General features: G+C 42.5%; 2 protein-coding genes across 2 annotated transcripts; both read right to left on the reverse strand.

Annotated features, from left to right (window-relative positions):
- Positions 1–1,675: 1,675 nt before the first annotated feature.
- MONOS_11669 (uncharacterized protein) lies at positions 1,676–8,021 on the reverse strand (the record flags this gene model as incomplete). The annotated part of the gene is made up of 2 exons (XM_067864221.1): positions 1,676–7,894; positions 7,995–8,021. The coding sequence occupies 2 exons, from the start codon at positions 8,019–8,021 to the stop codon at positions 1,676–1,678; spliced, it is 6,246 nt and encodes a 2,081-aa protein (XP_067724289.1).
- Positions 8,022–11,599: 3,578 nt separating this feature from the next.
- Positions 11,600–12,393, reverse strand: MONOS_11670 (uncharacterized protein; the record flags this gene model as incomplete). Its single annotated transcript, XM_067864229.1, has 2 exons — positions 11,600–12,149; positions 12,269–12,393. 2 exons carry the CDS (start codon positions 12,391–12,393, stop codon positions 11,600–11,602), a joined length of 675 nt encoding a protein of 224 aa, XP_067724290.1.
- Positions 12,394–13,095: the final 702 nt, after the last annotated feature.

A 13,095-nucleotide genomic window follows, 5' to 3' on the forward strand; every position in this document is an offset into this window, starting at 1 on the left:
GATAAACAAAGAATTGGAAAAAAAAAAAATTGTTTTCATTTTTATCACTTGTCATTTTTGAAACTGTCTGAAATATTTCAAATGACTCCAACAAAAAAAAAATATATTTAAATAATATAATAATAATAATAATAATAATAATAATCAATAAATAAATTGAACAATAAATAAGTCAAATTAAAAATACTTGTTGTGAACTTTCACACGCAATCAATAAGTGTTTGGGATTTCATGCACCAATGCAAAACCACAACAGCATCTCATCCAGCCATTTTCAACAATCCAACCAAAGAAAGAAAAGAAAAAGAAAAAGAAAAGCAAATCAATAAAAAAGGAAGAAAGAAGAAAAGAAAAGAAAGAAAAGAAAAGATCAAACAGGACAAATCCGACTGTTGCTGCACAAATCGACGAGGCGCCTCAAAATACAACAAAAGCCAAAACTTTAGTCGCATAAAAGAAAACATAAAACAAAAAAGAAAGAACAAAATAAGTGAAAAAAGAAAAAGTGCGCGCATTTGTCAGGTGAGAAAGAAAGCTAGCAAGCAATCAGCGCGCTGCATGAATACACACAACTGCAACGCAAAACAACAAAACAACCAAACAACCAAACAAAGACGAGCTCAAAAGGAAATCTTCAATAAATACATCTGAACAAAACAATAAAAAAAAAAAGGTTAAAATACTTTTCTTTTCTTTTCTTTTCTTTTCTTTTTTCTTTATTTCATGCCTTTTGCAGATAGAATTTCGGAGTACATAATCGGAGCAGGAAGAAAGGCAACACAAAGCAAAGAAAAAGTGGATTTCGAGGTACAATATATCAAACATTTAATCCAACAAAAGAATTCAAAAAGTACTTACCATCAGAGAATACAGATCCGACTTTCAAAAAATAATACAAAACGAAAAAGAAAAAAATTATAAAAAAAATAATAAAAAAACACATTGAAAAGACTGGGAAAATGAATAAAAAGAATGAAGATGAAAATACAAATCGAACAATCGGTACAAAGTACGATCGTCTCTGGTGTTGTTAATTACGAGCAATCGCACAAGGATAGTGAACATGCAAAACAAAAACAAAAACAAAAAATAAAACAAAACAAAATAAAACTTTAAAAACCGAAATAAACGCAAAATATGACACAGATTATTCTTCAATAGCCTCAGATAGCATAGCAACAAGCGCCTTAAGAGGCTGAATAAGCCCACAGCTCCCTCCATTCACCCCAAAAACCAAAAGCCAAAAGTCAAAAAAACGAAAAACGAAAGACTAAGACAGAACAGTCTTTGCAGCAGCAATTAGAGAGGCATACGAATCTATCACACAGAAGAGCAGAATAAAAAGCTTCGTTCCAAACAGAAACAGAACAACAAAACCAAATACAAATATAAATGCAAATACAAATACACAAAAAATAAAAAGAAAGGAAAGGAAGATTTGCGCTGTTCACTTTCCAAACACAAGGAAGCATTGCTCGCAAACAAAACATTGAGTGAAAAGCAGAAGAATGAGCAGAGTTCGCTCTGTTCCATTTGCCTTTTCCCACACTCCGCCTCACTCTTCTGCACTCTTCCAAGCCTTTAACATTCGTCCTCCCAAAAAACTTGTGGTTTCTGTCCCATAACAATAACAGCCATTCTGCCTCTTTCTGCCTCTTTCGCCAAAGCCCCCTGCCTATTCCTCTGTGTCTGTCTCTCTCCAGTTCAGCCACTCAAACCTTCCCTCATACACCCTCCACACTCTCCGCCTGCTTCGGCCTTTGCTGCCTTTGCTGCCTTCTTTGTCTGAGATATCGCTGTCCTCTTCTTTTTTGTGATGTCCGTTACGACGCATCCCAACGAGGTTCAACAGACTCTGATGCTTAATCCAAACCACACTCGATATCATAAGCTTCTGGTCGTCCTTCATATACCCCTTCACATTCTTCATCTCTTCTTCCTCCAATTCCATCTTCTGCTTCTTCATCTGCATCTGCATCATCTTCAACATATTCGGAGCCAGAGCGGTTTTGTCTTCTCCCATTCCCCGCTGCTCCTTCCCCGCCTGTTCGTATCTCAGCGATTCAAAGAACACATTTATCATCCGCCGCCTTGAGCCTTTTATTCTCTCAGAAGATCTTTTTCCTCCTCTGCCTGCCTTCCTCTCTGTCTCCTCTTCTGCCTCCTCTTCTGCACAGCCCCGTGCATTCATAGGCGGAACAATAATCGGCGGAATCAGCAAAAACGGCACCATTTCTCTTGTCTCTCCCAAACGCCTCGTCAACCGCACTGTCTCTCCACACATTCTCCCGCTCTGCTTCTTTTCTGCTCTTTCGCCTGCCAAACACTCACATCCTCTCTCAAATTCCTTCTCAAGCATCAATTTTCCATCTTTCACTGCCTGCGCACTTCCACAGCCTGCAGCAACAGCGCCACCAGCTGAGCAAAGAGGTGCATTCGAACCTGTTGGCAAAAATTGATCAGTTTGTTGTGGCAGCAAACAACCACAACAAGAAGCAGAAGCAGAAGAAGAGGAGGAGGAAGAGGAGGAGGAAGAGGAGGAGGAAGAGGAGGAGGAAGAGGAGGAGGAAGAGGAGGAGGAAGAGGAAGAAGTTAAGCTCTTCAATTTAGGCAAAGCCGAAGGAAAAGGAAAAGGACAAGGAATTCCCAACGGTCGCAGAAGAGGCGCTGAAGGCAAAGAAGCCGATGCCGACGGATGTTGCAAAGGAAATGATTGTGCAGTCTTCTGTTCTCTCTGCTGCTCCTCCACATACCCATCCCACGAAAGCGTGTGTGCCTCCAAAGCCAAATTCATCGCCTTCTCATCCTCTGCAAACGAGCCTGTGAACTCTTCCCCGTTGAACCCAAGCGCGTCACACGCAGCCAGCGGAACTCTCGTCGCAGGCGGAAACTTTGCATCTTCCAAACAGCATCCATCTTCGCTTCCTGCCTCTTCTTCGGTCAGACATCCCTCCCCGACTCCTTCCATCTGCATCAATTTCTTCATTATCTTCTTTTCTGCCTGTTGGATAGCTCCCCTCACCTGTTCGTTCGACCACTGCACCCAACTCCCTTCCTCACCCCATTCCTCCATCTTCCCCATCTTCCCTATTCTCCTCCCAATCGCTCCCAAAACCTCCAGCTTGTCCTTCACCTCTCTCAGCTCCTCGTCCTCCGAGCATTCTCCGATCGCCTCTCTAAATTTCTTCATCATCTCCTCCTTCATTTCGCTCTCATCGTCTTCCCCATCCTCTTCTCTCCCCTCCTCTGCCTTCTCCGCCTTCTCTGCCTCCTCATCCCTCCACTCTGCCTTCAGCTCAGCGTCCTCTGCCACAAACAGGTCGTCTCCTTCCACCCGCCTCAGCCTCTCCAGCTGCCCAGACTTTATCCATGCCCTTGCACACATCCGCATCATCTCCCACGCCGTCACCTCTCCCATCGTTGCAACAGCCTCTGAGAATGCAATCACACGCACCCCACCCACTCGCGGTAAGCCAACCAGCAGCCGCCAAAACAGCTCGTGCAGAGAAAGCACGTCGCTCGGTATGTTCATCAGAGGCACAGCCCGTGCCTCGCACACTTCACTCATTTCACTCATTTTACTCATTTTACTCATATCGCCTGTTTTTCTCATATCACTCATATCACTCATATCACCCATTTTGCCCCTTTGCTGGATGCCCCATCCATCCCCAGGCAGCGTTGCGATGTCCACTCCATACACAAAATCGTGCATCTCGCTCGGGAACGGAAGCCTCTCCAAACGCGACACGCCCTCTCCCTTCGCATACTCCGCACTCTCCACATACTCTCGCATCAGCATGCCAACCTTTGCCGTTCGCAGAATCTGCCGCGTCGAATGCACCAGCAGCACATTCAGACGGTCTCCGCAGAAAACAATCGATCTCCTCCGCTCATCGTTCGGGCTCACCTCTGCAACTCTCATTTTTGCACTTCCTTTCCTGCTCGTTGACGCTGCCTTTGGCCCTTTCCTCGGTAATGAAGCAGATAAGCCTGCTGATGGAAGTGCTGATAGGCACGTTGAAGCTGCGCTTGGCTCAATGCCCATCCAGCTCTCATTCTCCAGTCTGGCCTGTTTGCGTGCTCCATGCCTCGGCCATCCACCTCCCTCCTCCGTCTTCTCCTCCTCCTCCTCCTCGGACCACTCCTGAACAGTCGTGGCATTCCAGTTCTCGTATGGTGTCCCTTCTGTGAAAGACCCCACTCCTTTCCCTTCAAAACTTTCTCCAGTCAAATCTGAAGCCAAGCCAGAAGGAAAAGCGCTACAAGAAGAAATCTGCTCAGCAACACCCAATGAAGCGCCTTCATTCAGCCCTGTCGAACGCATCTCTTCTTGCCCTCTGCAGCAGCACATTCCAGTTACACCCACGTTCTTGTTGCAACTTGCTGCCATGCTGCACACGCACTTCCCTTCAACTCCTCTGTTGCCTTTGTCAGTCTTTCTTTGTTTGTTCGGTTTCTTCTGTTTCTTCTGGCTGTTCTGCTCTTTGTTCCAGTCTGCCTCTAATCTCTTTTTCTTCCCTTCGTATTTCGACGTTTCCACCGCCTTCTTGCTCTTCGAATGCGCCCCCTCTTTGATGTTGCAGTGCGTGAACCACACAAACCCCTTCACTGTTTTGCTCCGCTTGTGGCACAAGTCTTCCTCTGCCATGAACAACGGCTCTTGCTCTCTCCTCTGCTCCCCACACGAGCACAAACTTCCTGAGCAGCAAAAGCACCCTTCTGAAGTGGCCAATCTCGAAGCAGAAGATAGTCCATTCTCTGGCAAAGCCCTTCTGTGTTCCTCTCTGCCTTCCCCAAACTCTGTCGGCTGCGAGTTCACCCAACGCATTGTCGCTGGAAACGAGAACGACAGCGGCACCGTCCTTCTGTTTATTTGCGTCATATGCTCCAACGCTATTGTCCTCGGCGCCATGGCTATCGACTTCTTCCCGTGGTATGTGCTGTTCTGTTGCGTCGTGTTCGTTGCTGAATATGATGACTTCATCCCATACTCCTCAGCCGGCGTCAGCGTGAACAGAGGCAGAAGCGCAGAGCCCACTGGAACTGGCAGAGAATAGAGCGAGGACACAACCATCCCGCACCGACACACTGAACACCTTCTTTTGGCTCTTCCTATTCCAATCGGTGACGGCTGTGCTGGCAATTGCAGCTGGCTGCCCAAAGGCGCTGGCATATAAAAACAAGGCCCGACCGGAGCAATCCCTGCTGCAACGCTCCTCGCTGTTTCATCCCTGCTTCTTCTGCTCCTCTCATCTTCATCCCACCTTCGCGATGCATCATTTATCGCACACGGCAGCGTTGGAGGCATCGGCAGAATTGGATGCTGCGATGTTTGCAGCAGGTGACAATCCTCTGGCCTGCCTGTTCCGCTGGCCAGATGCCGCAGCCCCAAATCAGCCTTCAAGACAGCCAGCTTCCTCACTCCATCAAACAGCGCCTCGTCCAAATGCCCTGCTCCTCCGCTGCCTCTGCTCAGCTCTGCCGGCTCTGCCCCACAGTCGCCAGACACCTTTGAATGGTGCTGGTCTTGCCCGATGCTCGACTTAAATACACCGCCAAGCGAAGTGCACGAAGCAAGCATTGTCCAATCGCAAGACTCATCAAAGCCAGATGAGACAGATGAGACAGATGAGACAGATGAGACAGATGAGACAGATGAAGAAGACGAAACGTAACCTGAGTCCGAAGTTGTCTTCTCTGCTGTTTGCAATGCCTTTGCAGAATTCGCTGGGAAAGAAGGTGCTGAATAACTGCAAGACTTTTTGCAGCAAAATACAATCGCAGACTGTTCAATTCCTCTCACATCTGATTCACTTGGCAGATGAGCCGCTCCCAGCCCTGTCTTCTGAGCATCCCCTTCTTCTGATGCGCTGCTGAGATTGCTCTGTGAATCTGAATGTCTCTTGCCGTTCTCCTTTTCTGTAGAAGCGCTTCCAAAAGTGCTTTCTTGTTGCGCCTCATCAAAAGAACCCATCTCAGTGCTCTGAATGTTCTTTCCGCTCTCTGTTGTCTCCTGAGCACAAGGAATTGCATCGCCAAATTCTGCTTCCTTGCTGTTTTGCTCAAGCTCTTCGCTGCTTCTCTCTTTCTGCATTCTTCTCTTCGTCTTCTGTGTCTTCGTCTTTGTCTTTGTCTTCACTCTCCCGTGGCAGTTCCGTTTCCATCCCCTCTGGTCGCATGCTCTTCTGCCGCTCCCATCTTCACTTTCTTCTTCTTCTTCTTCTTCTTCTTCCACATAATCTTCGTCCCACTCGCAACTCTGTTCACTCTCATCCTCACTCAAACTTTCTTCCTGCCAATTTTCTTCCTCACACTCTTCTCTTCCTTCACTTTTTGCCCTCTTCTTCCTCTCCTTCTGCTGCTCCTCCCTCCTGACTTTCAATCCTGTGTTTTTCCTCCTCTTCATTTTCTTCTTCTCCTTTGATGTTATTGCTGTTGCAATTGTTTTCTTTTTCTTCTTCTCTCTCAAATTCCTTTCTCCCTTCAGTTCGCATTCGCCCCTCTCTCCGTTCTTCCACATGTTTCTTGACGCTTCTCTGTTTTCCATCAACCGCTTTACAAAAGTTCCTCGTTTGCATTTGGCAAGCATATCCTTCATGCATCCCTCAAAACTCCACCCATCCCCGTCTCCATCTCCATCTCGATCGCTCAATCCCTTTCCCTCGCTTCCACTTTCCTTCCTTTCGCTGCTGCTGCTCTTCCGCCGTCTCCTCTCCTCCCTCTTCCAATTCTCTTCTCTCAAGTAACTCTTTCGCTCCCAATCAGCATCTCTCTCCAATCTGCGCCCTCTTTCTTTTTCTTTTTTCTCTTCCTCATCCTCCTCATTCTCTTCCTCATTTTCCTTCTCTCCTTCGTGTGTATCTTCCAATCTCTCTGTTCCATCAATTAAATCTGATGACCCTCTATCCCCTGCTTTCCTCTCATTTTTGCTCATTTTTCCCCCTTCTCTTTCTCTTTCTCTTTCATCGCCTTGCGTTCTTTGTCTTTTGTTTTCTGCCCCAAAGTTGCCTTCAGCTTGCTCCATCTGTGGAATCAATGGACTTTGCCTCAATTCCCCTCTTCTCTGCCCCAACAGCCCATTTGCTCTCCCAAAATGCACGTAATCTTCCTGGCTCTCTCTTTCAGTTCCTGCGGCTTCAGATTCTTTCCAGCTGCTTTCTTCTTCTCCAGCGCTTTCACTTACCCAAAATATTCCCTGCTCCTCCCCAGCATCCTCAGCAGACTCGCTCTCTTCTGTCCCACTGGAGCCTAAAAGAACGGATTCTTCCTCTGCTCCCTCCACTCCCTCCCCATTCTCACCTTCTGCCTGCCCAGCAAGCTTCAGCATTCTGCTGCCTATCCCAGCACCCCTCGACACGCGAAGTGGTCCAGGGAATGCTAATACGAAATTTGAGCTAAAAGGAGGCTCTTCTGGGAACAGCAAAGAATTATATTGCATTCCCCCAATTCTTTCTCTGTTTTCTTCTCTTTCCTCTCTTTCTTCCTTCTGATCTGCTTTTCTATCATCATCAAGCCCATCGCGTATATGACATGTCTGCACCACCCGCGCACCCCTCCCTCCTTCAGCACCTTCAAAGCAGAACCTTTCTCTGTCTTCTTGCTCCTCAATTGTTTTGTCTCCATATGCCCATTTTCCAGTTCCATCTCTTCCACCCTTGTCTAATGATCCATCTGCTTGACGCTCCAAACGGCTCTCCAAAATTGCATTCTCTGCAGTCTGCGCAGGCTCCCACAGGTCTTCTGAACCAAAATGCTTTTCAAATTTGTTCGCGCACCTGCTCTCCTGCCAGTCTCCGATCGCCTTGTTTTCTCCGTTCTCTCTGCTTTCATATCCTCCAAATAGCCCAGCAATGCACTTATTGCTACCGTCTGGAGCACCCCAGATTTTTTCCTGAAAACACAAAAAAAACACACGCAAACACGCCACCCCCGCAAAAGACATATTAAAATACTCCAATCTGCGCCTACGCGCAGCAAAATAAACAGCCTACCGTGTTACGTCTGTCGTCCACAAGCATCGCCAAAAAATGGCAAATTTCGTGCAAATTGTGAATTGAAAAATGAAATAATGCCTCACTTCCCCAAATTCAAAAACACCCGCCACCGGTCAAAACCTTCCCCAAACAGCATGGAGCATGCTGCCAACCCCAAATACACCCTTTCGCCAACCGGCACTTTTCTGACATGTGTTAGTTATGGTGCATGTCAAAAAACTGTTTTTCAAAGTCTGGCCTTTCTCGCACGCTACTCCACCCCACACTCTCTCCATCGCTCACCTCTAACAAGTGATTTACGGGAAACGAAAAGAAAGGTCGTTTTAACCTCTTTGTCGACAACAGCGCAAGCAAAACGTTTGAGCCCAAAACACCTTCATTTCTTATCTGTGCTGATGTCGAACAAACTCATCTCACACAAATCCATTGTGGAAACGCAAGTTTTTTCATTTGCTCCACGTGCGCGAATGACATGAAATTTCCGGCTTTCGAGTTTTGGTTTTGTTCATCAAGTCACAGATGATTCCCTTTCAAACTTCGTCTCCTCTGCTCGAAGGATTCGCGGCATGCACAAAAATGTTGCATAAACGTGCGGTCAATCAAATGAGAAAGAGTGATTTCTCGGGAGCCCCAATTTCACTTCCTCGGACGATTTTTGTTCTTTGAAGGCGAAGTGCATTCTGAAGCGTGAATCTCGAGTTGACTACAACTGCACAGCAAAACACAGACATTTTCCTGCAAAGCATGTGGAGGTTGACGTGGAATGAAACGGAAAGTGGAGTTGGCATTTGGGCATCACAAGCAAGCTCAATCTGCAGCCAAACAGCCTATTTCAGCGTCTGTCTCACACGACTTGTGAGCAATTCCACACGCCCTGGCACTTGGAAGAGGGCAATCTGTCTTCGTTCTGCAGAAGATGTTTTTTGCCGTGAAGGAAAGCGTGCGTGCGAGGCGTTTTGTGGATGCTGCTTGCGAGCTTTGGAAGAACCCTTTTGTTGTTAGTCCGCGCTGTTTTCCTGCTTCCTCGATTGACAATGAACGAAACGTGGAGGCGAATGAACACACATTCAGATTATCCTGAACCTTCCCATTTGTTTGCGTCCTTGTCTTTGCCACGCTTTGCGCAAGTTCAGGAGAGATGCCACACAAGCGAAGGACCAAGTGATTTGAAGAAATCCTTTCATTTTATTATTATATCGAAGGAAATGATGTGTAGCTCGTATCACTGGTCTACAAATTTTTGCAGGATGCAGCAGACTGTTGAAGCAATTCCATTATTTTGATTTCTGTCTGTGCCTCTGGCGCAGCTCCTGCTGAACTTCTGGCCTGGCGCAGCGACAGTTTTGAGCGAAGCTCATGGATTTGATGGGTCACTACGAAAGAATGAACGATGGCACAAACAGGAAGGACACTTCTAGACTTGCGCGCTGTATACAAAAATCGTGTCAATTTCGAACTTCCGAATTATGCGTTTGTTTTAACAGTCCCCTCATCTTTTCTGTTCCGTGTTTGGGATTGCTCAGCTGCGCTGTGTTGGCCAGCACCAGCACGGGAAAAATGGTCAGGATGCAAATGGAATTCTGTTTTTTGAGGAAAAAATTAATTTTTGAATTTTCTGTTTGTCTAATTTTTTGTGAGAAAAATAGAGTAAAAATTAAGGCTTTTGTGGAGGATAGTATTTTTATTGCATTGAAAGGACGAGTTATTTTTTTTATTTTTAATTTTTTTTATTATTTTTTTGAATATCAAGAATTTAATATTTTTTTTACGGAAACATCAAAAATTTCGAATAATTTACTTTTATTAAAATTAAAAATGTGAATTATTAGTTATTATTAATCGAAGCACAATATATAATTATAAAAGGGGGAAAAATTCATTGATTTGGATAAAGATAGTTCAACATTTTAATATGATTTGAATATCTTAATGAGGAAATCGAAACTGTTAGGAAGAAAATATTTCTGAAAAAACAAATTGTTTCAAATCGAATAAATTTTATTTGATGTTCATAAATGAGAAACACTTTTTTTTATCATTTCTAAGGATATGTGTATAATTTTTTCAAAACTTAATAACAACTTTTTTCCTTCACATCTCTTTAAGTCTTTAAACTTTCTGATTAATTTTTTCCATTTGATCTTTTTTATTGGACTGTGAATGAATAAGCTTGGATATTTCAATTTTGAAATATTTCACTTCACTGTCTGTTGCCAAGCTTCATTCTTCTTTAATTGAAATTTTTTCCTTGCAAAAAAATTATCTATAATGTTTGTTAATTGTCTCTCGAAATACATCTGATGAACGAAATAATTTTCGGATACAGACAAAAAAAATTAAGCGATATTTGTTTGGAGAATATTTGCTTTTGCACACAATAAAAGTTCTGTCAATTGTAGTATTGAGTTATTTTTGGTCAGAACACTTGAGTCTTTCTTTGTTTCGATGAAAAGTGTATTTTATTTGTGAAACATGCGAAATATTCAAACGTTTATTCGTTGATCAAAAAAAAAAAAAAAAAAAAAAAAAAAAAAAAAAAAAAAATCAATTTATTTTTGTTTTTGTTTTCTTTTTCTTTCTTTCTTTCCTTCTTTCTTTCAAGTCAATTTGAGGGAAAAAACTGTCTTTCAAGCATTTTTTGCACAAGACATTGATAAATTGCTTTTCTCATAACTTTGTTTCGCTTTCTCAGAATTAAAATATAAATTAAACCTTCATATCCGTAAACATGTATCATTGAAATCAAAACATTAAGCATTGTGACATTTCACGAATGTTAAAAAATGGAGCAATTTTTATTGTGTTTTTTGATTTCAAAATGTCAATGAAAAGTGTGTAATTTTTCAATGAAAATGTTTGAAGCAAAATATTTTGAACCATTTCATGTAATATTTTGATTGCTGAAGTGTGGGAAATAAATGGTGCGTCTGAAAGAAAGTGAATCGCGACCTCTGTTCTGGTTTTTAATGTTTTAAAGGAGGTATCCTAATATACACCATCCTCTGTAATTCTTGACTGTGACATGTCCACCCTTTCCAATTCAGTGAACCTGCAGGCCGAGAAAAGCATTGAAAGAGTTATAACTTTCTGTTTAAGTGTTTTGATAGTTAGATCGATATTTGGTCCCAGTTCATTTTAGTATTTTAGCAGTGTTTTTGAATTCCATATCTCAGGCGCTGTCTTCTTCCTTGCAGTGTCTGTCCTTCTGAACTACCGGAAAAGTGTTCTTATTATTGGGATCTCACCCAAGGCTGTGTTGAATGCGATCGATGAGAAAAAGGAAACCGCTGCTCTGATCATCTGGAGCACAGACACTTTCACCCCTTTATTCTTAAAGGATAAAAACATGTCTGCACAATATGCCGTCCTCTCTAGTGAGTTGTCTGGCATTTCTATGTGTGCTAATATTTTCCATTGTTCAGAAAAACGTGCAAATCCGAAAATGTATCCATCCCACGTGGATTGTTCAACTCCAAGCCTGCATTGCTCTCCAAGCTCTTCTGAAATCTTTCTTTCCTTAAAGGCTTGTTTCTACCACTGTTGACCTTTTCTTTAAAGCGCTTCAGAAGAATAAATCCAAGCTTCCCAGGAAAAAGACATGCTCATGTCTTCTTCATTGATGGTACTTCCTTCAACTCCTTGAAGTTGAAATCCAGCTCCCAACTGTAGAAGTTGCTTTCGCGTGAAAGAACTTCCCAGTTCCAGCCTTTCCAGTTCGGCAGAAGTTGAACAACTTGAGCTCTCTCCTGCTGTGCTTTCCGAATCACAATCGGAATCAGCGGAATCGGAGGATGAACAAGAAAACATTCCTGACTCCATAAAATTGTCAGTCTGTCTTCGGATATGGGGCTTCCGATGCTGCTCCATCTTTCCATTATATGATTTTGAAGAGCTGCAAACGCGTCGAGAGTCGGTTTGACTTTGGTGAGCGATGTAACTTTTTTGAAGGTTTTTTCTTTTATGGTGTAGTCCCCTGCTCTTTCGAGTCGAGATAATGAGTCTGCTCTGTTGTTCCGTGCCCCTGGAAGATGTTGTGCTTTCATCTGCACCTTCTTTGCTTCTTTCCACTTCCATATCTTGTTAAGGACAGGCCTGAGTGTCTTTTCAGCATTCCATCTGTTGACATTGAAGACAACAGAGCTGTTGTCAGATCTCAATTGAAGTCGAGATATTTTGTTGGTTTTGATAATTTGAAAAAAATGGAGGATTTCCAATATCTCATCCAACTGTTCCCTGTGGATTGATGATTTGTTGTGAACATTCTGCGAAACTTTGCACGCCAGTCCAGAATCATGTTGTTAACTCTGAGAGTTGCTCCCCAAGCATGTTCTGAAGAGACTGTTGTTAGCACCAATTGGGGAATAAACGTTGGCTGCAGAGATCTTTGCCTGTTCATATTTAGAATCCATTTCCGTTCAAACACTCCCTTTTGAACATAGTAATTCCTTTTCATTTTCATACTCCATTCCATCATGTTCATATTTTTCATAAAAAAATATATAAGCATTGTTTCAATCAAAAAGAATAATCTTTCCTTTCAAAAATGACAAAATTTGTCTTTCTTTTCAGTTAAGCCTATAACATTAAAATTTTCTGTCAGTTATGATTCTAAAATTAAATTGAAAATTTGGAAAGCAATGAGATAAGAAGCTCTCTGTTTGCTTTCTGAATCCGATTATTCCTCTGTTTCCCATTTGAAGAGAGAATGGAATTTCTTCCACATCAGTTAATGATGATTCAATTATTTCGAAAACTTCAAATTTCAAACAAAAAGAATCAAATATTTGATAAGTAATTAAAAGAATTTATTTTCAAACATTAATTTATAAAACTATCTTTTCATCATTTTTATTTCTCAATCTATTTTTTCTCGAACAAATTTTCAAATATCATTCTTTAAAATACTCTTTCCATTTATTAGAAATTTAATCCACAATTAATTGAAAATATAATATTTACTCATTAAATTCCAATTCTTGAAAAATTTCAAAAATCTGATCAACTTGTTTAAATTCATAATAGTTATTCTTTTAAAAAACATATATCTTTTTTTTCCATACATACAAATTTCAAATTATCTTTCGAAAATTCAAAAAAA

The sequence above is a fragment of the Monocercomonoides exilis genome (genome assembly GCF_001643675.1).
Source record: "Monocercomonoides exilis strain PA203 chromosome Unknown scaffold33-1116896, whole genome shotgun sequence".
Taxonomy (NCBI): Eukaryota; Preaxostyla; order Oxymonadida; family Polymastigidae; genus Monocercomonoides; species Monocercomonoides exilis.